This window comes from Ictidomys tridecemlineatus, chromosome 11, assembly GCF_052094955.1.
Source record: "Ictidomys tridecemlineatus isolate mIctTri1 chromosome 11, mIctTri1.hap1, whole genome shotgun sequence".
Taxonomy (NCBI): Eukaryota; Metazoa; Chordata; class Mammalia; order Rodentia; family Sciuridae; genus Ictidomys; species Ictidomys tridecemlineatus.
In genome coordinates, this window is record NC_135487.1 from 33,862,461 (window position 1) to 33,887,088 (window position 24,628).

At 35.5% G+C, this 24,628-nt stretch overlaps 1 protein-coding gene and 1 long non-coding RNA gene across 4 annotated transcripts in view; one reads left to right on the forward strand and one right to left on the reverse strand.

The window, feature by feature from the left end:
- Pik3r3 (phosphoinositide-3-kinase regulatory subunit 3) overlaps positions 1 to 24,628 on the reverse strand; it is a 117,969-nt gene that overhangs the window by 5,661 nt on the left and 87,680 nt on the right. For 2 of the 3 annotated variants that reach the window (XM_078026183.1, XM_005317982.5), the window contains exons 3-9: positions 24,344 to 24,442; positions 14,373 to 14,553; positions 13,790 to 13,915; positions 11,262 to 11,404; positions 7,817 to 7,993; positions 1,151 to 1,225; positions 141 to 311 (exon numbers count right to left, since the gene is read on the reverse strand). In XM_078026183.1, the coding sequence (XP_077882309.1) occupies positions 141 to 311; positions 1,151 to 1,225; positions 7,817 to 7,993; positions 11,262 to 11,404; positions 13,790 to 13,915; positions 14,373 to 14,553; positions 24,344 to 24,442 (972 nt within the window). The remainder of the gene's footprint in view (positions 1 to 140; positions 312 to 1,150; positions 1,226 to 7,816; positions 7,994 to 11,261; positions 11,405 to 13,789; positions 13,916 to 14,372; positions 14,554 to 24,343; positions 24,443 to 24,628) is intronic. The other variant, XM_078026184.1, reaches the window with a different exon arrangement.
- LOC144368034 (uncharacterized) lies at positions 299 to 5,830 on the forward strand. The gene is made up of 2 exons (XR_013427753.1): positions 299 to 4,524; positions 4,620 to 5,830. It is a non-coding gene; the product is annotated as an uncharacterized LOC144368034 (long non-coding RNA).

Here is a 24,628-nt window from a genome sequence, read left to right on the forward strand (position 1 = left end):
TATTATTTTTTCTAAAACTGTTTTCTTTGTACCAGTATTAATGATCTAAGTAAGCCATGGGTCTTTATTACTATATGTTAACTAATTTCATGAGGGGTTGATTTTCTATTAATCAATGCATAAGATTTCAAAAGACTTACACCACAGAGCAGGCATAGCATCCTTTCTTGCTACTTTCACGAATTAAAAATGCACCATCAGGTTTCCCATAAAGCAAGTCCTCTGCTTGTACACGATTGATATCTTCAACAAACCAGGTTTTCTCATCATAATGTGGCAAGTTTTCATCTTCCTCATTGATAAAATAGGTCCTAAAATTTAAATATTTAAAATATTATTCTAATAATCAGTTTATTTATATCTAATAGCAAATTCATAAATAAAATGCTCTTCTAAATCTTTAACCATAAAGTGACAAAATCAAAATTGCAATTGGTTGGGTGTTGTTATTTTTTGTTTGTGGTGTACTGGGGAGCTTGAGCCCAGGGGTACTCTAGCAAAGGTACAGCCTCAACCCTTTATTTATTTATTTATTTAGGCAGGTGCCAGGGATTGAACCCAGGGTGCTTAACCACTGAGCCTCATCCCCAGCCCTTTTTTATATTTTATTTAGAGACAGTGTTGCTAAGTTCACTAAATTGCTGAGGCTGGTTTAAACTTGCGATCCTCCTGTCTCAGATCCTCCTGTGTCAGCCTTGTGCCACTGGGATTACAGGTGTGCGCCACCATACCTGTTATTTTTTATTTCAAGACAGGGTCTCACTAGTTGCCTAAGTTGGTCTCAAACTTGGAAACCTCCTGCCTCAGCCTATGAAATCACTGGGATTATAAGCACAGCTAGTTAGGTAGTTTTTAACAAATTCATTACTTGCTATGGTACAGAAAACATAGAATTCACATGTCTTATCCAATAAGCTGAAACATACATATCTGAATAGCAGTTTTTACGCATCCAGTTTTCATGGGACTGGACAGGTTTCTGAACTCAAGTGCCCATGGGGTACTCTTAAGACAATTCAATTAAAAAGAGATGCAAAGTTCTTCATTCAATATCCTCAAGTGACAATGAGAACCACTTTTCAGCATGATAAGAAAGCCTGTCTTATACTAGGAACAAAGCCTCTGACAGAAAGGTTTAGAGACAACTTACTCATCAGCATCCTCATTCTTGATTCCCAGCCAGGCATTCAGGCGCTTCTGTCTCACTCCTTTGTGATTGAGCCATCTGCCAGAGGGAAGAAACCATGTCAGAATTTATATAAACTGCTTAGACAAAGTAGATAAATCCAAGGCAACCAAATTTCCTGAGTCCAGGAACCTCTTATTTTCCCTAGTGTCACAAAAAGTAGCCAGAGGTTTCCCTAAATGAGTCTCTCCGTTACTTTTATTTAAATTATACTATGATGAATTAATCTTTTACACAAACGGCAGAAATACAGAAAACAAGTTGAAATTAGACACATCTCTTACTTTCCTTTTTTTTTTTTTTCCTTTACTATAAGCTTATGCCACTCAAACACAGTGGCACATCTGTTTCAGAAATCATTAGTTTGGTGAGCATGGTATCACTAAGCCAGAGGACCCACTTCCTGTGTGACCTGTTGAATTAAGTTTAAAATTCTAACCAGTAATTTCAAGATCCAATTTTGTACCTAAGTAGACAAGAAATTCAGGATGGCAAACTGAGTAATTAATATGAGTTTATTTTATCACCAAGCAAATCATGGTAACTTAAAATACTAACATTTAGATATAAAATGATGTAAACTATTAAGTTTATTTCCTTCTAGATGGCCAATAGTCTAAAACTTAAGTAGAGAATAAAAACTTTCATTCATTACCTCCCCCAACCAAGACTCTTTATCACTCAGGTCTCATCATGCCATCTCCTCAGACATAACTACCCTAACTGTGCCAACCAGACAGCCCCCAATCATTCTCCACCCTTTATTTTATCAACTTCATAGCACTTGGTTAAAATTTATAATTTTATGTTTTCACTGCTTAGGTTTGTCTCCCTCACTAAAATGTAAATTGCTTTAAAGAAAGGGGTCTGTCCTGTTCAAAGCTATATTCTCAATGCTTAAAATGGTACAAGCACAAGGATATTCAGATATTGATATTAAATTAATACACAGTAAACATTTGCTGGTGGACTGCTTTTAGAGGGCAAGGGGTGAGGGGCCATACTGGGGACTGAACCCAAGGATGCTCTACCACTCAGTTATATCCCCAGCCCTTTTTAATCTTTTAGATTTTGAGACAGGATCTTGCTAAGTTGCCCAGGCTGGCCTCGAACTTTAAATCCTCCTGCTCAGCCTACCAAATCACTATGCAACCAAGCCTGGCTAGTGGACTGCTTTTAACAAAATCTTCACAATTCCAGGATCATCTTCTATCTGTCTCTGACCTCAAGTACATTACATAATCTAAATCATACCTAATTTTTTACATAATCTAAATCATACCTAATTTTTAACTTTTTTTTTGAGAGAGAGAGAGAGAGAGAGAATTTTAATATTTATTTTTTAGTTTTCGGTGGACACAACATCTTTCTTTGTATGTGGTGCTGAGGATAGAACCCGGGCCGCACACATGCCAGGTGAGGGCACTACCACTTGGGCCACATCCCCAGCCCCTTAAGTTTCTTTTAAAATTCTTTCACACAGATTTTTCAGACTGTCTCAGGAAGACTCGCCTTTTAGTTTACCTGATTTCATGTTAATACTTAATGAAGCTGGAAAATAGATAATATGATTTTGATAGAACCAATTTAATAACAATCCCACATTACCACTTCTAGTAAAATGTCTTGAGACTCTCCTCTAAACATTCTTATCACCAAAGTTTTCTATCCTTAAAGAAACCAATCTTCTCTTTATTAAAGAAACAAGTAGGGCTGAGGCTGTAGCTGAATGGCAGAGCGCACGTATGAAGCACTGGGTTTGATCCTTAGCACCACATAAAATAAACAAATAAAGACATTCTGTCCATCTCCAACAACAACAACAAAAAAAAAAGGAAAGAAACAATTATACTGGGTAAGAAGTTTGAGCTGAATTAATCACACCATAGTTTCTCCTGAGCCCCATTTTCTTTTAACCACCAACCACTTTACACCAAGCCTTCCATTCTGGGAGGGAAATTAGCACAAGAAAGGCTAGGAGAAAAGGAAACAAAGAACAATGTTTGGTCTACCTTCCATTTAAGAAACTTTCTCAATCTCCCCAAAATCCACTTGAAAGATTATTATGCAGTTTGGAGTCCTATTAACAATGTCAAGAGCTGTTTAATTTTTAAAAGTCATTTTGAAAAAGCTCAAATTACATTAGTTAATATGTAATTCATACTTAATTTACTGTTATTGAGCAATACATAATCACATGTAAAGGCTGTAAATTCCATGGGAAAAATATGAAGCAAGGCGTCAAAAGACCTATATCTAGTTCTCTCTTTTATAAATTTTTTTAAACTTTTATTTTAGTTGTTAATAGATCTTTTCTTTCTTAAATTTATTTATTTATTTATTTATGTGTATGTATGCGGTGCTGAGGATCGAACCCCAGTACTTTACACGTGCCAAGCAAGCGCTCTACCACTGAGCCACAACTCCAGTCCCTTATTTTCATTTTTTTGTTATTTTTAATGCTGATTCTAATTGTGTAGTCTCAGACCAGCCTCTCTTTGAACCTTAGTCAGCTCTTCTTTCAAGAAAAAAGAAAAAAAAAAAAACAAGGAAAATATACTCCCATAGTTTACACTGAAATTATCTTCAGAGAGAAAACAATAGTTTATATCCTTTCCTTGCCTCTGCCCCAGCAAGTCGGGGTGGAGGTGTATACAGCATTCTTTCTAAAGATCTAATTGGCCTTATAACCTAACTAGCACACTTGAAGAGGAAGAAAGTTTGTGTTTCAGTCTCCAGTGATCAAGAGATTAAGCTAGGAAGTCACTCAAAGAGGGGACAGAAAAAAACGTTTCAACTTAAAGCAGTAGTCCCTGGACATAGAATAAATATGAAATGGTGTGACGAAGTGGGTGGCTCACACACAGGCACTTGAATGGAGCACAAGAACATTTTAATATACAGGGCCTATTAATAGTCAAATAGGAGATTATTGTGAAGGGCACCTCTAAATTTTCTAGAACAGAAGTATTTAACCAGATGGCAGGGCCCAAAGACTAGGAGCAGAGGAAGCAAGCAGGCAATGATAGCAATCAGGCCAGGGAGGACCTTGTGCTTCCGTAATTTTCTGGTACGTGAGATCTTGGAAAAAATTGATTTGATTTTCCCCTGAATAGCCTTTGTTTTTTTTTCCTCTGCCTTTTTTTGGAGGAGGGGAGTAATACTGTATTTACATATATATATATATATATATATATATATATATATATATATTTAAAGATAGAGAAGAGAGAGAGAGAATTTTTTAATATTTATTTTTCAGTTTTCGGTGGACACAACATCTTTATTTTATTTTTATGTGGTGCTGAGGATCGAACCCAGCGCCCCGCATATGCCAGGTGAGCACGTTACCACTTGAGCCACATCCCCAGCCCTACTTATATATTTTTAGTTTATTATTTATTTTTTTTTAATTTTAATATTTATTTTTTAGTTATCGGCGGACACAACATCTTTGTTTGTATGTGGTGCTGAGAATCGAACCCGGGCCGCACACATGCCAGGCAAGCGCGCTACCACTTGAGCCACATCCCCAGCCCCTATTATTTATTTATCTATTTATTAATTTATTTATTTGCAGTGCTGGTGATTGAATGCAGGGCCTCACATTTGCTAAGCAAGCACTCTATCACTAAGCTACACCCCAGCCCTCTTTTTCAAAATTTTTATTTGGTTTATTATAATTATACATATTAGTGGAATTAATTGTTACATATTCATACATATACACAATTGGTCAATTTCATACCCCAATAAATTGATTTTACTTTAAAGAAAAAGAAGAATGTGACTTGTCTTGCACCAAGTTTTATGCAAAGAGCATCATACTCCCCTAAATAAGAGGAAAGTGAGTAGGCAGAGTGGTGCATGCCTATAATACCAATGACTGGGGAGGTTGAGACAGGAGGATTGTGAGTTCAAAGTCAGCCTCAGCAACTTAGTGAGATCCTAAGCAACTTGGCAAGACCCTGTCTTTTAAAATATAAAAAAGGGCTGGGGATGTTAAAATATAAAAAAGGATTGGATTAAGTGGTTCTGGGTTCACTCCCCGGTACCAAAAGAAAAAAAAAAAGAACAGTTGTTCATCAATTAATAATGGTTAAATAAAATATGGTATATCCATCCATAAAATGGAATACTATTCAGGTCATAAAAGGAATTGAGTGCTATATATAGCTACATATTACATGGATGAACTTTAAATATCATGCTAAGTGAAAGAAGCCAGTCTTAAAAGACTGTATTAAATGTTTCCACTTATATGAAATGTCCTGAATAGGCAAATCCATACAGACATAAAGTAAATCAATAGTTACCTAGGGTTGAGGGAATGTAGGTAGTAGGTAGTAAAACATTTTCTACTGTGATGAAAATGTTCTAAAACACATGGTAATGGTTGTATACCTCTGAATATACTAAATACTTTGAATTATACACTATTTTTTTTTCTGAGACAGAATCTTTCTATGTTGCCCAGGTTGGTCTCAAACTTGTGGACCCCAATGATCCTTCCACTTCAACTTCCTGAGTGGCTGGAACTACAAGTATAAACCACCTCATCTGACTTTCAATCACACACTTTTTAAAATGGATAACTTGTATGGAATATAAATTATGTCTCAATAAAGTTTCTTAAAAACAGAATACATCATCCTCTGCAGTACTCTTTTAGCTGCAAAATCCCCAGTTCATGTTACTCAGTGCTTATCATTGATGTATCTATATTAATTGTCTCAGCAAGGTATTCATTTTTTAATTTATGAATACCAAATTTAGATTTATGAATACCAAAAAAAAGTAAATGGTAACCATGAAAACTAACCTTAACTCATAATGAAAGAGAAATATTCAGCACTGAAACAGATCAAATCCACCAAACCTAGAGATAATTCTCGGTTAGAAACATAAAACTGTATAATATTGAATACTGGACTATCCTCTTTGAAACAACCCTTCTAAAAGCGACAATGGCTGTCTGTGTCATCCACATTATCTAAACTCTTTTATGTTTAGCTTATAGAACTCATTAAAGGAGGTTTCAAGGTTTGGTTTATCATATTCTGTGGTCTGAATGTTTGTGTCTTCCCAAAATTCACATGTTGAAATTCTAACCACCAAGGTCAATGTTATACTATAAGGAAGAGGAAGGTGGTTAGGTTGGAGTTGAAGCCTCATGAACAGGATTAATGTCCTTATAAAAGAAATCTAAAAGACACCACTCATCCTTTCATCATGTAAGAATATAACTAAAATGGGCTGTGTATAAAACAGGGCAGTCCCTCACCAGGCACTGAATCTACCAGGGCCTTAATCTCAAGACTTCTAAGTCTCCTAACCTGTGAAGTGACTTTTGTTGCTTATAAGCTACCCAATTTATAGTATTTTGTTACAGCAACCCAATGAATAAGATTCCACATTTATTCATGTCCTTTGGGATGGTATATTTCCTAATATCCTAATATCTTTATTGCTTTTCAAGGCAAAGAAGTACTTCCATTCATTCCTTTGGTCCACGGCATAGCCTTCTTGGTCTTTCTTCAACTTTGTGATGTGACTAGAACTACAAAAGCATCCTGAAAGTGGGTGTACCCTACTTTTACATAAGGGCATGTCATTATCTTATTTATAAAGCTCTTCTCTATGCTATATATACTTGCTTAATTTTTTTGGGCCACGACAGCAAACAGAAATAATCCCTTGAGACAGGTGTTATTAAAAACTACTCAGAATGGTGTAGTTTTGTTTATCTCAAAAAAATATTATCTAAATTTTCCTCTACTGAAACTCATTTGCCACTGTTCCAATCTCTAGGCTTACATTTTGTTCCCTCCCCCTTTCTCACACAAAGAAACCCTAGGGTCTCTGAAAAAAAACAGAATCAGAGGCCTTTTCTCTTCTTTTTTTCTTACCAGGAATTTGAATTGAGTGGTATTATATGCATAAAAGTGATCCACACTTATATTTCTTAAGTCTATTCATTACCTAGAACTAAACCTAATATATTTTCTCTTTTCATAGATTCTCTCCCTCTATAAAGCAGCCATTTGTCCTTCTAAAAATCCTTTTAACACATTTTATTTGATTATATTTGGATAATATTCCCATTATACCTATATTTGGCTAAACTATATAGCTTTCCCTATTATTAAAGAATTGGGTTTCACTACTCAAGTTATCTCAAGTGCCCATGATAGACACATTTCTGTTATTTAAATTCAGAATTTCACTTCTTGAGTATAAAAATCCTGTAAGAGACTGTTCTGATAACTGTTTTTGTGTGCTCCCATTGTTAATGTATCTGAGGGGCAATTTTGGTTTCTATGATTCTACCATGTAATCAAAGATTCCAGTTTTTATGTTTTAGGCTACATTAACCTTTACTTTTTCATCTATATCACTTTGTGATGCCATAGTCACCCTCTGAGATTTCCAAGGCATTTGTATACAGTCCCACATCCTGGTTTGCCCCCTCTGGGACCCCCTACTACTAAGAGGGCTGTGTTCCTAAACTCTTACAATTTTACTGACCAGTTCTCAATTATAAAGTTCTTCTTCCTCCTATACTATCTCTAGTTCCATTGGTAATCTGATGCTGGTGTCTCCCTCCCCACATAGCCTCAGACTACTTACACAAGATGCTGATCTCGGATCTTGCGCAGCTGTATCAGGTCAGGTTTGATACTATTCATTTTTTTATCTATTTCTCGGTTGTCCAAAGCTTGTTTCTTCAAATCCTGCTCTAGACGAATTTTGCTGTCATGAATCTCACCAAGACGTGATTTCAATTTATCATAATTCATCATAATTCTGTGAAAATATTTGATATATTAAGGCTAAAACAACAAAGCAGAAAAATCCTGTAGCATGAATATGATCCTCAAAAAAAATATTTTTGGGGGGGTACTGGACATTGAATCCAGGGACACAGGGGCACTTAACCACTGAGCCACATCCTCAGCCTTTTTAATATTTTATTTAGAGATAGGGTTTGCTGAGTTGCTTAGGGTCTAAGTGCTGAGGCTGGCTTTGAACTTACAATCCTCCAGCCTCAGCCTCCAGACCTGCTGGGATTACAGGTATGTGCCACCGTGCCCAGCTCAAATATTTTTTGTTTTTAAGAGATAGTCCCTTGCTATGTTACCCAGGCTGGTCTTGAATCTGGGCTCAGGTGATTCTCCTGCCTCAGCCTTCTTGGTACAAGAACTGCAGGCAAATGCCACCCATGCCTGGCTACTATCCTAAAAATATCCTAAAAATAAGCATGGTAGACATTTGTTGTTTTTGCCTGATCCATTCCTAGTCTTCTGGAATGGCAACATGATGTTCCTTATAGGTAAGAATTCTCTATCCTCATCTCAGATCCAGGGACACACACAGCCCAGGCTAGCCAATAAGAGCATTTCATGTGATCCTATCCCCATCCTCAGGCCATTATGATTGATTCAGTAATAAGAATAAGATCCCAGTTGACCCAGTGAGTCAATTCTAGGAATTTTGCTAGAACTATTGTTAAAAAAAAAAAAAAAAAAAAGAGAGAGAGAGAGATTCTCTCTTTCCACTGGGGTTGCTAAATTATGAATATGTGATCCTAGGATTTCCAGGAGTCATACTGCCACCTCACAGGGGAAAACTGCCTAAGGATAAAGGCAACTCCGAGAAAAGTTGAGCCAAAAGACAATGTAAAAAGAATCCCAGGGCTGGGTTGTAGCTCAGTGGTAGAGCGCTTGCCTAGCATGTGTGAGGCACTGGGTTCAATTCTCAGCACCACATAAAAACAAATAAATAAATAAGCTGGGTGCAGTGGCACATACCTATAATTCCAATTGCTTGGGAGGCTGAGGCAGGAGGACAGTGAGTTCAAAGCAGGCTCAGCAAAAGCAAGGCACTAAGCAACTCAGTGAGACCCTGTCTCTAAATAAAATACAAAATAGGGCTGGGGATATGGCTCCGTGGTCAAGTGCTTCTGAGTTCAATCCCTGGTACCTAATAAATAATTCTCAGCACCACACATAACTAAATAAGTAAATAAATAAATAGGTAAATAGGTAAATAAATAAATAAGAAGGCCCATGGACAGCTAAAAAAAAAAATTTTTTTTTAAAAGATCCCAATGACCTTGTATAGGCCCTGGACCCTTGTTCAACCATGGCTGAACAAGTAAAGCCATATGTATGACATTTAAGAGATAGCACAGCCCAGCAATTCAGAACAATGACTTCGCAATTAATATACCTAGCTTTAATCTCTCTCCTGCCACTTAGTGTGGGGCTGTGGGCAGATTATTTAACTTCTCCGTGTCTTCATTTCTTTTATCTGCCTAAAAATGGACTTCTACAATAGTACCTACCTTCATTAAATTATTATGATAATACATGTAAAGGGAATAGAGAATATTGCCTAGCACCTCTTGATAAGCACTCAAAAGATAGTAACTATAAGCTCTTCAAACACATGAAGTTTTGCTATATTCCAAATCATTTTAAGCAATTATTCACATTACTCATTTGTCCCTCAATAATATGTGGCTTAATTCTCACACATTCCAACATGATATTATCCACAGTTTATGGAGGATGAAACAGACTTAAAGAGATTAAGTAACTCACCCAAGGTGGCAAAGCTAGTAAACAGCCAATGCAGTTAAGGTCATGATTTTAACCATCAAATTAATACTGCCTCCCAGGATGTAACTCTATATTCAGGCACACATAAGTTTTCCAACAATGTGGTACCAATATGACAAATAGTTTTACTTTACCATTGCATATGGTTTACCATCCATACATTTAGGCCTCCCAAATCCTTTCTGCACCCTGAGTTCCAAATCTAAATAACCAGCTGCCTGCCTCCCAGATAGCTCTATTTAGGTTCTCATTGGAACAAAACTCATTAGGTCCAATCCTGAACTCTCATCACATACTTTCTTTCTTTTCTTTTCTTTTTTTTTAATTAATATTTTTAGTTGTAGATGGACACAATTACCTTTATTTTGTTTATTTATTTATTTTTACATGGTGCTGAGAACAGAACCCAGGGCCTCACACATACTAGGCAAGAGATCCACCACTGAGCCACACCCAGCCCATCATCACACACTTTCTATTTTGGTAAATAACACCATCTCTCAGTTGCTCCCACTGAAATCTAGGAATGATCTTTACTATCTCCTATGCCTGCCACATCTGGAAAGAATTTTTATCAACTCATCCTTCTTTTCTACTATTGCTCTGATCTAGGCCCGCACCATCTTTTAACCTGATAGCCACTCTCATTGTAGCTACCTATAATTGTCAGGCTGATCTTCTTTCCTAGAGTCTTTTCTTTTCCTGCAGTGATACAGCATTTGACCCAGAGGTGCTTTACCACTGAGCTACACCCCCAGCTCTTTATTTTCATTTTTTATTTTGAGGCAGGGTCTTATTAAGATGCTTAGGCACTTGCTAAATTGCTATGGCTGGCCTCAAATTTACAATCCTCCTTCCCCGCCTCCTACTCACTGGGATTATGGGCATATGCCACTGCACCCAATTTACCTATAGTCTTATTACACTCCAATTTATGCTTAGACAACTGCCAAAGTTGACTTTCAGTTAAAAAAAATATTCATTAAGTACCCATTGTATACTCCAAAGGACCATATAGGTATTGAGGTTATATCAGGAAAAGTGAGCCACCATGCCTGCTTTCAATGAGTTTGCAGTTGAGTAGGTATGGCATTCAGTAAGTATAACACTAAGGATCAGGACCACACACTGTAGGGACAATGACAAAAGCCCCTAAAGTGGATGAGGAAATCAGGGAAGATTTTCTAGAAAAAAGTCAAATCTAATCTGAGTCTTAAACATGAACAGAAGGTAACAATTTGGAGATGGCGAGTGAAGAAAGAACACAGAAGAGAGGAGGTTCAGTTTGGTGCCATTAATATGAACATTATAAGTAGTTCACTATAATAGGAATGTGTAGTTTGCGGGGATGAAATCAAGCAAGGTAGGCATTATTGGAAAAGAAAAGAAGTCTTATCTCACTGGCATACTGGGAAATATTATATACTTGATGTATTTGCAGACAGACTTACCGTTCAATCTCCTTTTCATTTCCCTCTCTGCGAAATCGCTCAATATATTCTTTGCTGTGTTGTTCTTGTGTGTGACATTGCTCTTCAAATATTTTAATAGTTTCATTAAAAGCTTCAATTGCAGTCCTCTTCATCTGTATTTCCTACAGAAAAAAAAGAAATGACATAAATCCCATTATCTTTATTAGTTTTCATAACCTTGATCTTAAATTCTGTAATCCTAGTTATAATCCCATATAAAACCCAATTAAGATGGCTAAAACAAGACACTTTATTCAACTTCTACCCTATCACTCATACACAAAAACATTATTCAAACTGTAAAAGAAAAAAAACACTACCTGAAATAAGACTAAGCACCACAGAAAGGTCTCCAAGCTGCCAAGAGACTGACCCTGAACACCTGTCATCAGGATCAATTTCTGCCTTTGCACCTATTTTTGTGCTGAACCCCCAAAAGGTTCTGAAGGAGTAAATGGATAAAGCTCAGAGTCCATGTACCAAAGTGCAAAGTCTTATTCCCAGTAGAGTCCTACAGAGTCTATTTATTCTTACTTTCATTTCTAAAGTACATACTTAATTTTCCAAACAGACTCATTAGTAAATTAATCTGATTAGGAGCAAAGAATGAAAAGGGGAGAAAATAGCTCCTAAGGGTAGATTCACTAAGAATAATAAGATGAAAAACTAAAAACTCAGGCTGGGGATGTGGCTCAAGTGGTAGCGCACTTCCCTAGCATGTGTGAGGCACTGGGTTCGATTGTCAGCACCACATAAAAACAAAGTAAAGATATTGTGTCCACCTAGAACTAAAAAATAAATATTAAAAAAACCCTAAAACCTCCACAAAACAAACGTAAGTCCAAAAGTCCAGTAGGTTAAGCCCTTCAGCATCAGGGTAAATGGTCCTGTATATTTCAACAAGTTGCATTTGAATCAAGATTCCCCTAAAATCTTCAAAAAAGGTTGGGGGGGCCTATATTTTGTTTAGTTTACTTTTTAGAAAGGCAATAAATCTTCATAAAGGTCTAGAAAGATTGCTATCCTAAATATCTTTAATTCTAGAAGTTTTGATACTTATGGGATAATTCCTCAATTTTCCAACTTTTACTAATTTAAACTAATAATTACTGAAAATTACTATATAGAAAGTCCCATCAGAGGGTAAAGAAATTTTTGAAACATAAAGCATGCCTTCACTTTATGTTAGGTATAATAGATAGGTAGAATAGATTTCTGAACCATAACAAGGCCTGATTTCAAGTCATGGCATGGAAACCAAGTGAGATTAACTAATTATTTATTGTTTTATGGAAACTTCACAGAGGAGATGACATTTGAGCTAAGTCTTAAAGAGTAGGGTAGAGGAAGAAAATGCAGCCCTGCACACAGAAGGCATGGTATGAAGTATATATGAAATAATAGGATATGTTCCAGGATCAATAATTACTCAGTGGGACTAGTGATAAGAAGATTAGCAAATGAGGGAAGCTAGAAACTTGTGATGGGCCATAAAGTTGCATGTATATCACACATATTCAGATAATACTAAACACTCACTGGAATGTTCATATCTAAATATCTAGCTGCATATTCTACAACTCTCAAATTATAATCAACTCTTAAATTATGGAGGGTCTTGACTCCCTTGTAAGATTAAAAGTTACCCATAAAGCTCTGACCCTGAATCTTCAAAGAAAACACCCAAACTTTTGACTCTACTAACACCAGTATATGTACTGGTAGGTAGGGAAGCAAAAGGAAAAGTATTCGAAATCACAATCAAAACTGCAGCTCCCCCATACACAATGCCTCTACATCTACCACCAAAACTATAAAGCTACTTGTATTTGTGCCCTTTCTCTATCTTCTCCCTTTATCTACAGGTGCTACATGTCTCACCTCCTCTTTCTCAGGTACTTCATTTTATCACATTAGCCAGCCCCTTTTACATTATCAACTTTCCCTGTCTAATGGTTCGTTCTCATTACCTTACAAACAAATTTGGGGGGGGGGGACTCTCTTAATCCTAAATTCTCTTAGAGTCACAGTTAAGTTCTTGAAAGAGTTATTTAGTGCGTGTTTGTATGGGGGTCTCTCTTTGCCCATACACATCAATTCACTTACAACCATTTAATTTTTTTAATCACTTACAACCATTTAATACTAAGTAGATAGCCAGACACAGTGGCATTTTCTTGTAATCCAAGCTTCTAGAGAGGTTCAGGCAAGAAGATCACAAGTTTAAGACCAGTCTCATTAATTTGTTGAGACTCTGTCTCAAAATAAAAAATAAAAAGGGCTGGGGATGTAGTTCAGTGGGCTCAGTGGTAGAATACCCCTGATTAGATCCCCAGCTCCAAAAAAGAAAAAGAAAGAAGAAAAAAAAGGCATTATTAATACTAACTGATATAAAATTATACCTTTAACCAATAAAAAAGCAACTGAAGATCTTCAAGAGAATTATAGAAAATATAATGTAACTAACACTGTATACCCATTAGCTCAAACAACAAAAATATACTAACCTGGGATGTTCTGGTATATTCTTCATATAGCCTATCATACTCTTTACTCTTTTCCTGATACTGAGAGTGGTACTCTTGCAGTTTTTTACCTACTGCATCGATGTTATCTTCTTTTACCAACTGATCCTACACAGGGAAACAAAAGAAAAAATGTTAACAATTCTGACATAAGTTCTTCCATGTCTATAGGTTTTTAAATTGTATTTTAGCTTTAGAAGTTCAAGCCACATTAAGATCAAGCATACAAAAGCATTAAATCCTTCTGTTAACACTAAGATCAGCCTTTAAATCACATAAACATCATTAGGACTTTAAAAATTAAGAAGTAACTAATTAGAACAAATAAATTTTTTTAAAAAAAAGAAGTTAAGTATAAGTGGGAAGCATATAAAGTTAATAACCACACGTAATGGGTTATTATGAAAGGGTAGCCACAAAATGTTTCAAATATATCTAAGAAATATCTAAAATATTAAGTAGGAAATTTTAAATGACTAGATTTCTTTTTTTGACTGATAAACAGAATCAAATGAGGTTAAATAATGACTTTCTCAATAATTATCAAGAACTTCTGTAATCATACCTGTTGGTATTTGGAGACTGGGTACATAAGCTTCACATCGAGTTTGGGATTATACTGAGCAAGAGATTCATGATGATAGTGGTTAATGAGCTCCACCACAGAATTAAATGTCAGAGGATCAGAAAAGCCATATTTACCATCCCGATGATAGATCTTTATTAACTTATTATTGCCTCCCTTCCTGTGAACAACAAGACAACTGTTGATTTTTCCCCAAAATTCTACTGAAATATTACTTTCATAGGGAGACAGAAAGTTTGGTTCACATAATAAACAAATTTTACTATGTTCATAAGGCTAGAGACAGTGAAAAGGCATACACATAATTATGAATGTGAAAGTATACATAATATTATTTTCACATATATTTATTTTGCCCATAAATATCTTGGTTATTAAAGATCAACATTCTATACATTCAGAATCAACAAAGTCAGCCCCCAAAAAAATCACTTAAGAAAAATAAGTAAATTGTATCTTTTGTTCTTTTTCTGAATGAAGCTTCTAATTCAAATTCTACCAAGGATTACAGATGTAGCTCTGTGGTGGAGTGCTTGCCTAGTACACCAAAGGCCCTAGGTTGATCCATGGCACCACACATTAATAAATAAATAAATAAAAAGTAATCAAGTTCTACCAATATTTTTTAGGACAGAGACAAACTCTTTAGGACCTAAAGATAGGCAGTTCTGTTTTTTGGCAGCCATCTCTAAATGAAGGTGATAATAATCATTGTCACACAATCACCAACATTCTCAAGTGTTTTGTTAATGCACAAACATAATTAAGTTCCTTGAATGATTTATGGCTGGGTAACTGATCTAGCACCTTATACTACCTTTTATACTTGTTTATAATACTTGGAAATGAATATCTAAATGTTATCATAATATGTAAATGATTCAAGTTACTCAAGTGCTTCACAAAGCATAGCTTTTGAAGAGTCATGTATATCACAGATGTAATTTGATGCTTAAATTGCTCAGACCATCTTTATTTACTGAGTCCTAGCCAAATGATACCTTGAAAGATAATTTATAACCAAAATTTAAAATAGCAATGTTTTACAAGTATCATATGGCACAATCTAAAACCACAGCAGATAAATACCTTACAGCATAGCAAAATACTGTACCATTCCCATTCAACTTTGAACAGCATACAAGCCTAAGGGAAAAAATAACGCCCCCATATGGTTTAAGTCATGCTATTCATTATAAATGATAAGTGAGACATTGGAATTTGTGAAAGGTCAAATACGATATGTTTGAACCTATGAACTAGTTTAAATTATTGCTTAGAAAATATTATTTAGAGGGAACACATAATCATATATAGTTACTATAGGTGTGTACACTTACATTTACTCACAATAAATTCAAGCTGGTCTCTCCATTAAAATTAAAAGGCATTCAATCATTCAAACAAATGAATTTAACATCTACTATTACCAGGAATTATACAAACCACTGTAGATACAATGATAAACAAACAGTATGCTGTTCTAGTTCATGATCTCATGGACCTTGAGGAACATATATCCATCTTTCATTTTATCAAAGATTAAACAGTCCTCAAAATATGGGAATGAGAAAAAAAAACAAGATGATTTCAACATTTTTATATTAAAAATTCAAATAATGAAAATGACATTTATTTATTGGCCTAAAGTTACAAAAAAGAACTTTTTTTTTTGAGATGCCTATTGAACATTCAAAAGCAGATGATACAGCAACCTTAAAAAAGTCTGAAGTTCAGAAGTAAGGTAATTCAGGAGTTGTCAGCCTGTAGGTGTTATTTGAAATTGATAATAGCTGGACATATGAAGAGGTACAAGGTCTAAACCCCAGGAGACACCAGTGTTTAGTAATCAGGGATATGAGAAAGAACAAGCAAGAGACCAAGAGTCTAATAAAGTAAAAGTGTGACATCCTAAAAATCAATTTTTTTCTTATCTTTTTTTTTACGTTTATGTAAAAATCTAGTTGCTATGCTTTTTTGTTCTATTTAGTTATACATGACAGTAGAATGCTTTTTTATTTTTTATTTTTATAGTTGTTGATGGACCTTTATTTTATTTATTTATATGTGGTGCTGAGGATCAAACCCAGTACTTCACATATGCTAGGCAAGCTCTCTACCACTGAGCCACAACCCCAGCCCAGTAGAATGCATTTTGACACTTCATACATAAATGGAGTGTAACTTCTCATACTTCTGCTTGTACATGATGTAGAGTTACACCAGTCATGTAATCATATATGCACATAGGGTAATAATATCTGATTCATTCTTTTATCACCCCTACCCCCATATCTCTCCCTCTTTTCACACCCCTCTATCTAATCCAAAGTACCTCTATTCTTCTTTAACTCACCCCAGTGTGAATTAGCATCAGCATATCAGAGAGAACTTTCAGCCTTTGGTTCTTTGGGATTGGCTTATTTCACTTAGCATGACAGTCTCCGTTTCCATCCATTTACTAGCAAATGCCTTGATTTAATTCTCCTTTAAGGAGAGTAATATTCCATTATGTATATATACCACTTCTTTAATTTGTTAAAGGCCATCTAGGATGGTTCCATAATTTAGCTATTGTGAACTGAGCTTCTATAAACATTGATGTGGCTGTGTCACTGTAGTATGCTGATATAAGTCCTTTGGGTATAAACTGAGGAGTGGGGTAACTAGGTCAACAGGTGGTTCCATTCCAAGTTTTCTGAGGAATCTCCATATTGCTTTCCATAGTAGTTACACCAATTTGCAGCTCCACTAGCAGTGTATGAGTGTACCTTTTTCCCTATGTCCTCGCCAACATAAAAATAAATTTTTGAAAAAACATTTCCACAAAGAGGAAATTATAAACAGGTCCAAGGATCACTGAGTGTGGCAAAGTACAGATAACTAAGTGACCCTGACCAAATGGTTTTAGTAGAAAGATGAGGATGGAAGCCTGACTGAAATGAATTCAAGAAAATGAAAGAAAGGGAAGAATAAATGCCCACAGACAATTATCTCAAGGAATACTGCTGCAAACAAGAGAGAAATGTGGAAGGAGATATATGGTCAAGGGAACTTTATTATTATTCTTAAATAGGAGATAACATGTCATATTTATATTCTAAAGGGAATGATTCAGTACAGAGACAAAAATTATTGATCCAAAAAAGAAGACAAGATCATTCCTAGAGTGATATCCTCTAATAGATTAGAGGGATAGGACAGGATCCAGCTTACAAATAGAAATGTAGATCCTGAGCCAAGTACATTGATGTACACGCCAGTAATCCCAGCAATTCAGGAGACTGAGGCAAACGGATTACAAGTTCCAGGCCAGCCTTAAAACTTAGCAAGGCCCTGTCTCAAAATAAAAGGAGATGTAGTTCAGTGGTAGAGTGCCCCTCAGTTCAATCCCTAGTATTGGAAGAAGAAGAAAGAAGAAAGAAGGAAGAAGAAGAAGAAAAAGGGAAGGAAGGAAGGAAGGAAGGAAGGAAGGAAGGAAGGAAGGAATGTAAACCTGGAACAATCATCCACCAGAATAAAACAAAAGCAGATTATTCACACTAATATGCAAATAGGTTGATATCTAATGGCAACAGGAGTATGAAGGAGTTCTCTTTTGACTGAGTCTAAATTCTCAGTGAAAGAGGAAGTTAACTTCTTAAATAAAAGAGGGGAAAGAGTTATTGATTTAAGAGAAAAAAAAGAAAGTGTAAAATTGTCACCTAAGAAAGTGGAAGGATGAATGAATTATGGAAATGCAGAAATTAAGCTGGGTGGTGGCCCACTTAAAGTTAGCAGTCAAGAATTCAATGTGAGACCAGTCGGTATGGCTTTTTTTTTTTTCTACATTGAGCTGTCCAGGTATAGGCAGGGAATACATGCAAAGTTGAATTTAAGAAGTATTAGAATTTGTCTAGGTAACTATAATGCAGGGAGAGAGGAGGAAATTTTTGAGAGTTCACTCACAAAATAATTTTTTGTTTTGAGACACACTCTCACTGTTACCCAGGCTGGCCTCAAGCTCCTGGGCTCAAGAAATCCATCAGCCTTCCAAGCAAGTAGTCTATAATTCCAAGTAGCTAGGATTATAGATATGTGCCACCAAACCCATAGCTTTTAACAAAAGTAATTTTAATAACAGACCATGGACTCTAAACAGAGGAGGCAAAAAGAGAAGACATGGAGGAATTAAGGAATGGTGAATTTTTAATAATATGTACGTCTCTGTGAGTCTGTGTGTGTGTGTGTGTGTGTGTGTGTGTGTGTGTGTGTGTGTGTGTGTGTGTCTCACTCACTTCATTCTACTTTAATAGAGGAAAATATCCTCCTGGTATTCAACTATCTGGACCAATGCCTAGCAGATAAGAGAGTCTTAAAGATTTGTTAAATATCCAGATTTTCTATAATGAATACTATTTACTGATTTAAACAATATCAGTTACTGAACTAAAAAACTTCCTTGGACTGGGGTTGTAGCTCAGTGGTAGAGCACTTGCCTGGCATGTGTGAGGCACTGGGTTCGATTCTTAGCACTGCATATAAATAATAAATAAAAAATGGTTCATCAACAACTAAAAAAAAAAAAAACTTCCTTATTGCCTATTCTCTGCAGTCTAGTTTCACTCATTCTTTTCGTTTGAGGATCACCAGTGACTTCTGCTAAATCCAGACTCTGTCCCCTAGACCCCAGTCCTCCCCCTTCCTAGTATTTCATTCTCCCATGACTTTTTTTGGGGGGGGAGGGCGGGGATACCAGCAATTGAACCCAAGGGTGCTTAACCACTGAGCAACATCCCCAGCCCTTTTTGCTATTTTACTTAAAGACAGAGTCTCATTGAGTTGCTTGGGCTTCACTAAGTTGTTAAAGCTGGCTTTGAACTTGCGATTCTCTTACCTCAACCTCCTGAGCTCTCCTGTGGCTTTGATGACACTATTTTTTGCTTTCAACCTCTCAAACTATTCTTCCTGTCTTCTTCCTGATCTAAATACTGTTATTCCCTCATTTTTTTTTCTTCAGTCTCTACCCTATGTTCCCACTATACACTCTTTCTTTAAAATCCCATTTATGGGGCTGGGAATGTAGCTTAATGTAAAGCACTTGTCTAGCATATGTGAGACCCTGAGTTCAATCCCCAGTACTGCCAAATAAATAAATAAATCCCATTTATTCTACACATAGTGTACCTGGCTCTTTTTATGGTCATATACTCTTTCCCAAGCATTAAACTCACATTTCTAGCTATATCCTTGATACTTTTTTACCTGGCAATTTTGGAATAGCTAAACATCAACATCTATCTCTTCTTTTTTTTTTTTAAGCTGTAGTTGGACACAGTGCCCTTATTTTATTTATTTATTTTTATGTGGTGCTGAGGATCGAACCCAGGGCCTCAGACTTGCGAGGCGAGCGCTCTACCGCTGAGCCACAATCCTAGCCCCCTATCCTTTCTTTTCAATAAAACAACTGCTCCCAATTTTCCTATTTTTATAAATGGTACTTTCATTTAAGCCTAGCAGATTCATTCTGTAATCAAATCCCTCCCTTTTGGTCTTAACTCCACATTTAACTCCTCAAATCCTTTCCTAGAGCCACCGTCCTGTGAAATTGTGTATTCAATCATTTGACCATGTCATTCCTCTGCTTGAAGCTTTTTATCTATTTTTTTTTTTTGCACCTAGAAATAAAATTCAAATTCTTTCCCATGGCTCATTAAGCTTTCTGAGATCTTGTTTCCTCTTACTTCCAACTTCATCACCTACTACTTATGGTTCACACTATAAAACAACCACAAAACTGTCTCTATATTCATGTGACCTATCAAATTTTTTCAAAATTGGAGTCTTTGCATTTCTGTTCCCATTCCCTGGAAAACTTTTCTGGCTGACTTTCTAGTCTACCAGTTCTCCCCTTAAGACCTTTTTAAACTCCCTAGCCCCATATTCTTTGTCATATGTGCTCCCTATATTGTACTTCATATATTATGAAGTATTCTCCCCTGCCTCTCTGTTTTGGTGTGTATGAGGCGATATTGGGGACTGGACCCAGGGGGTGCTTTACAACTGAGCTACAACCCCAGCCCTTTTTATTTCTTTATTTTGTCACAGGGTCTCAGTAAGTTACCAAAGCTAGTCTCAAACTTGCAATTCTTCTACTTTAGTCTCCTGAGTCACTGGGACTACAGGCATGCACCACTATGCTGAGCTCATTTTTTTTAATGTATCTATTTTATCTTCTTCTCAGCCCTCTTTCCTCACTAAGAATATACACACAAGAAGTTAGAGGCCATGTCTGTCTTTCTCATCATTTTCTTTGTTTAGTACCTGGAATACTATGGGTACTCAATAACTATTAAATTATTAAAGAATAAATCCTACTCTAAATCACCACTATCTCTTAATTTATAAAAGCCTCCTTTACAGTATCCTACCTCTTTTATTCTTTTTACTAAAATTGAGTCTGATCACAACTTCCCTGCCAAAAAAATGCAACAGTTCCTGCCTGCCTACCTATAATATTAAATACAAACTCCAAATTTTAGAATTCAATGCCTTTTTCAACATGACCCCTTTCCAATCTTCTATCCCCTATCACTTCCTCCTCTTTACATACTTTACCCTCTAACCAAATGGGACTCTATTTCACAAAGCATATTTGCAATTTCTTATCTCTATATCTTTTATTCTACTGTAATCTATTCCTGCAACTCCTCCCTTAGTTTCTCTATATCCAACAATTTTCCTTCTTCAAGCTATAATGCAAATGCAATTTCTTCCATGGAGGCTAGTTTTCTATATTCTCTTAACAAAATAAACCCTTTTCTTCTTTCAATCCCCAAAGCATATTATTTGAACCTCTCCTATTATTGTAGTTCATTCAAAGCAGTTTTCTTAATCCCTTTGTCCTCAGTAGCCTAAGTGATCCTTCAGATCACTTCAATTCATTGTTGGATGCCCTGCAGACTAACAAGTACTGAACTATTAGCATTTATTAAATTCAGTTAACACTATTACTTTTCTTCTAGCAAGATCTATCAAAACTCCACTCAACTATTATTTTCTCTGAGAACCCTCTTTGTCTTTCTCTTATTTAATCTGTCCATTCAGATTATTTACTGACCACATACTATATGTCCAATTGTTATGCTAGATACATGAAAATCTTAAAACATTCTTATCAATGTATATCAACTGATGAATAAATAAAATGTTATATATATACAATAAAATATTATTCAGCCTTAAAAATAATGATATTCTGATATGAGTAAAGCTTGAAAATACTATGGTGAAGAAATAAGCCAGACACAAAAGGTTTTGTATTGTATGATTCTCCTTGAGATATTTTAAATAGTCAAATTTGTAGAATAATGATTACCAGGGGTTAAAGGAAGAATCTGATATAATACTTAGCATACTGCATTAAGCTACAGTGTATTTTTCATCTTTTCCAACAACACACTTGTATTATAAACTTTTAAACATAAAACTTTGCCTTATGCAGATCCATATTCCCAATCCTTGCACGGTAATTAGTATATAGATAATCCTATCTATTTTACAGCTGGCCAATAATAAATAACTTAAAAAGAAAGATGCTAGCTCCCCATATCCAGAAGATCACATGGCTCTTTTTGAGAAATACTATTCAAGGAGTTTCTTTTATTTTTAATTGATTTTTTTTTAAAAAAAGACAGTGGAATGTATTACAATTCTTATTACACATATATAACACAATTTTTCATATCTCTGGTTGTATATAAAGTATCTTGACACCAATTCATGTCTTCATACATGTACTTTGGTTAATGATGTCCATCATATTCCACCATCCTTGCTAATTCTCTATCCTTCACTTTCCCTCCCATCCCTCTGGTCTATTCCTTGGAATTTCTACATCCAGAGAATGCCAGGTGAATTAGGAAATATTAAAGATCTCTTCCAGTTGTAGGACTCCAGCATAAAATTTTCAAGCTAGCTCAAGACTAGGAAGCAATGAGGAAGAAACTTTGCTTGTCCTTATTCCTAAGAAGTACTACAACTTCAGGTAAGTTATACAAACTCTGTAGGCTTTTTCTCATTTGTAAGATATAAAATTGTTGGGCTGATGGAATGCTTGCCTAGTATATGTGAGGCACTGGGTTCAATCATATAAATAAATAAATAAATAAATTATTAAGCAAATTTTAAAAAATAAAATAAAGTTGTTGCTTTGGGCCAGAGTTGTGGCTCAGTGGTAGAGCGCTTGTCTAGCATGTGTGAGGCACTAGGTTCCATGGCCGGCACTACATTTAAAAAAAAAAAGACAAAATAAAAGTATTGTGTCCATCTACAACTAAAAAAGTATTTTTTTAAAAAAATGTTGCTTTTAATTATGTGTAATTAGGAATCTAGATGTAAAATAGCATCTTCATGTGGTATTTAAATCATTTTTCAAAGCTTTTTTTTAGCCAGGTGCAGCGATGTACATCTGTAATTCCAGCAGCTCAGGAGGCTGAGGCAGGAGAGGAGGATCCTGCAAAGCCAGCCTCAGCAATTTAGTGAGGCACTAAGCTACTCAGTAAGAGCCTGTCTCTCTAAATAAAATATTTAAAAAGGTAGGAATGTGGCTCAGTAGTTAAGTACCCCTGGATTCAATCCTGGTACCAAAAAAAAAAAAAAAAAAACTTTTTCCCAAAATCAACTTTTTTCCAAAGCCAGGCACAATGGTATATGTCTGTAATCCCAGCTATTGAAAGATTAAGGCAAGAGAAGCACTTCAGCCCAGGAGTTTGAGGCCACTCTGAGCAACAATAAAAAGGACTTGAGGTATGACTCAGTGGTAGAGTGCTTGCCTACCATGCATGAGTCCTTGGGTTCAACCTCAAGCATTGATAACAAAATAAATAATACATACTACAAAAACAAATTATGAATCTTTATTATAATTAACTATTTTAATTATTAAAGTTAAATATGGATATAGAGCTAATGCAATTTTCTTAACCATTTTTAATATTCCATCTCGGACTGGGGTTGTGGCTCAGCGATAGAGCACTCACCTAGCATAGGCGAGGCCCTGGGTTCATTCCCTAACACCACATAAAAATAAATAAATAAAGATATTGTGTCCAATAAAATATATATATATATCCATCTCTATAAGTATAAAAGAGCCATACATTTACCATTTAAGAGATTCTAATGTTCCCACATGAAAGACATGGCACAGGCTGAGAACTGCTTTATCTTTTACATGTCTTTGTCAGCCAAAATTATGCTGAGCTGTACTTTCTAAAGACTGCATTAAGGGATTGGGGTTGTGGCTCAGTGGTAGAGCACTTGCCTAGTATGTGATGAGGCACTGAATTTGATTCCCAGCACCTCATATAGATAAATAAATAAAAATAAAGGTCCATCAACAACTAAAAATATATATATGTATAAAAAATATTGCATTAAGGAAAACAATAGGGTTATTGGAGGGATAAATTCATCAATAACCTTAGGCTTTCTCATGATTTCTACACTTCATTAATAAGGTCAACTATATTCTTCTTATTCCCTTACTTAGGGATTTAGCCTTTTCATTTTTTGCTATATAAAAAAATTGCCATTTTTATATAAATATTCAAATATGGGTCTGGGGATGTGGCTCAAGCGGTAGCGTGCTCGCCTGGCATGCGTGCAGCCTGGGTTCGATCCTCAGCACCACATACAAACAAAGATGTTGTGTCCACTGAAAACTAAAAAATAAATATTAAAAAAAAATTTTTTTTAAATAAATAAAAATAAATGTTCAAATATTAATGTACAGAAATAAATTTTTTTAAAAAGAAAAAAATAACCAACTGAAACTTATGTATCTGAACTAAATAAAAATATGAAAAAATATGCATATAAATAACTCAAATAAAATACAGAACTCTCTATAAACCCTGAACTAAAATAATGCTAGGAGAACACTAGCCAAAAGACCGAAAAGTACTTACCTCAAAGTCAAAGTATAATCTCCCTGCATTTTTGTTGAGGCATCTCGGACCAAGAAGGTACCATCTGGCATATCGCGTAATTTGTCATTTACCTCCTCCCTGAAGAATAGAATTACAGGAATTATAGAAAAAAGTGAAAACACTTAAGCATTAGTTGTGTTCACATGATATTACTTAGACTAGTTGGAGATGGTATATTTAAGGTTATAGAATCATGGAGACCTCCAGAAGACATTTAGTTCCTTGCCCTAGTGTACTCCTTCTGTTTTGATTTTTAGTGATGTG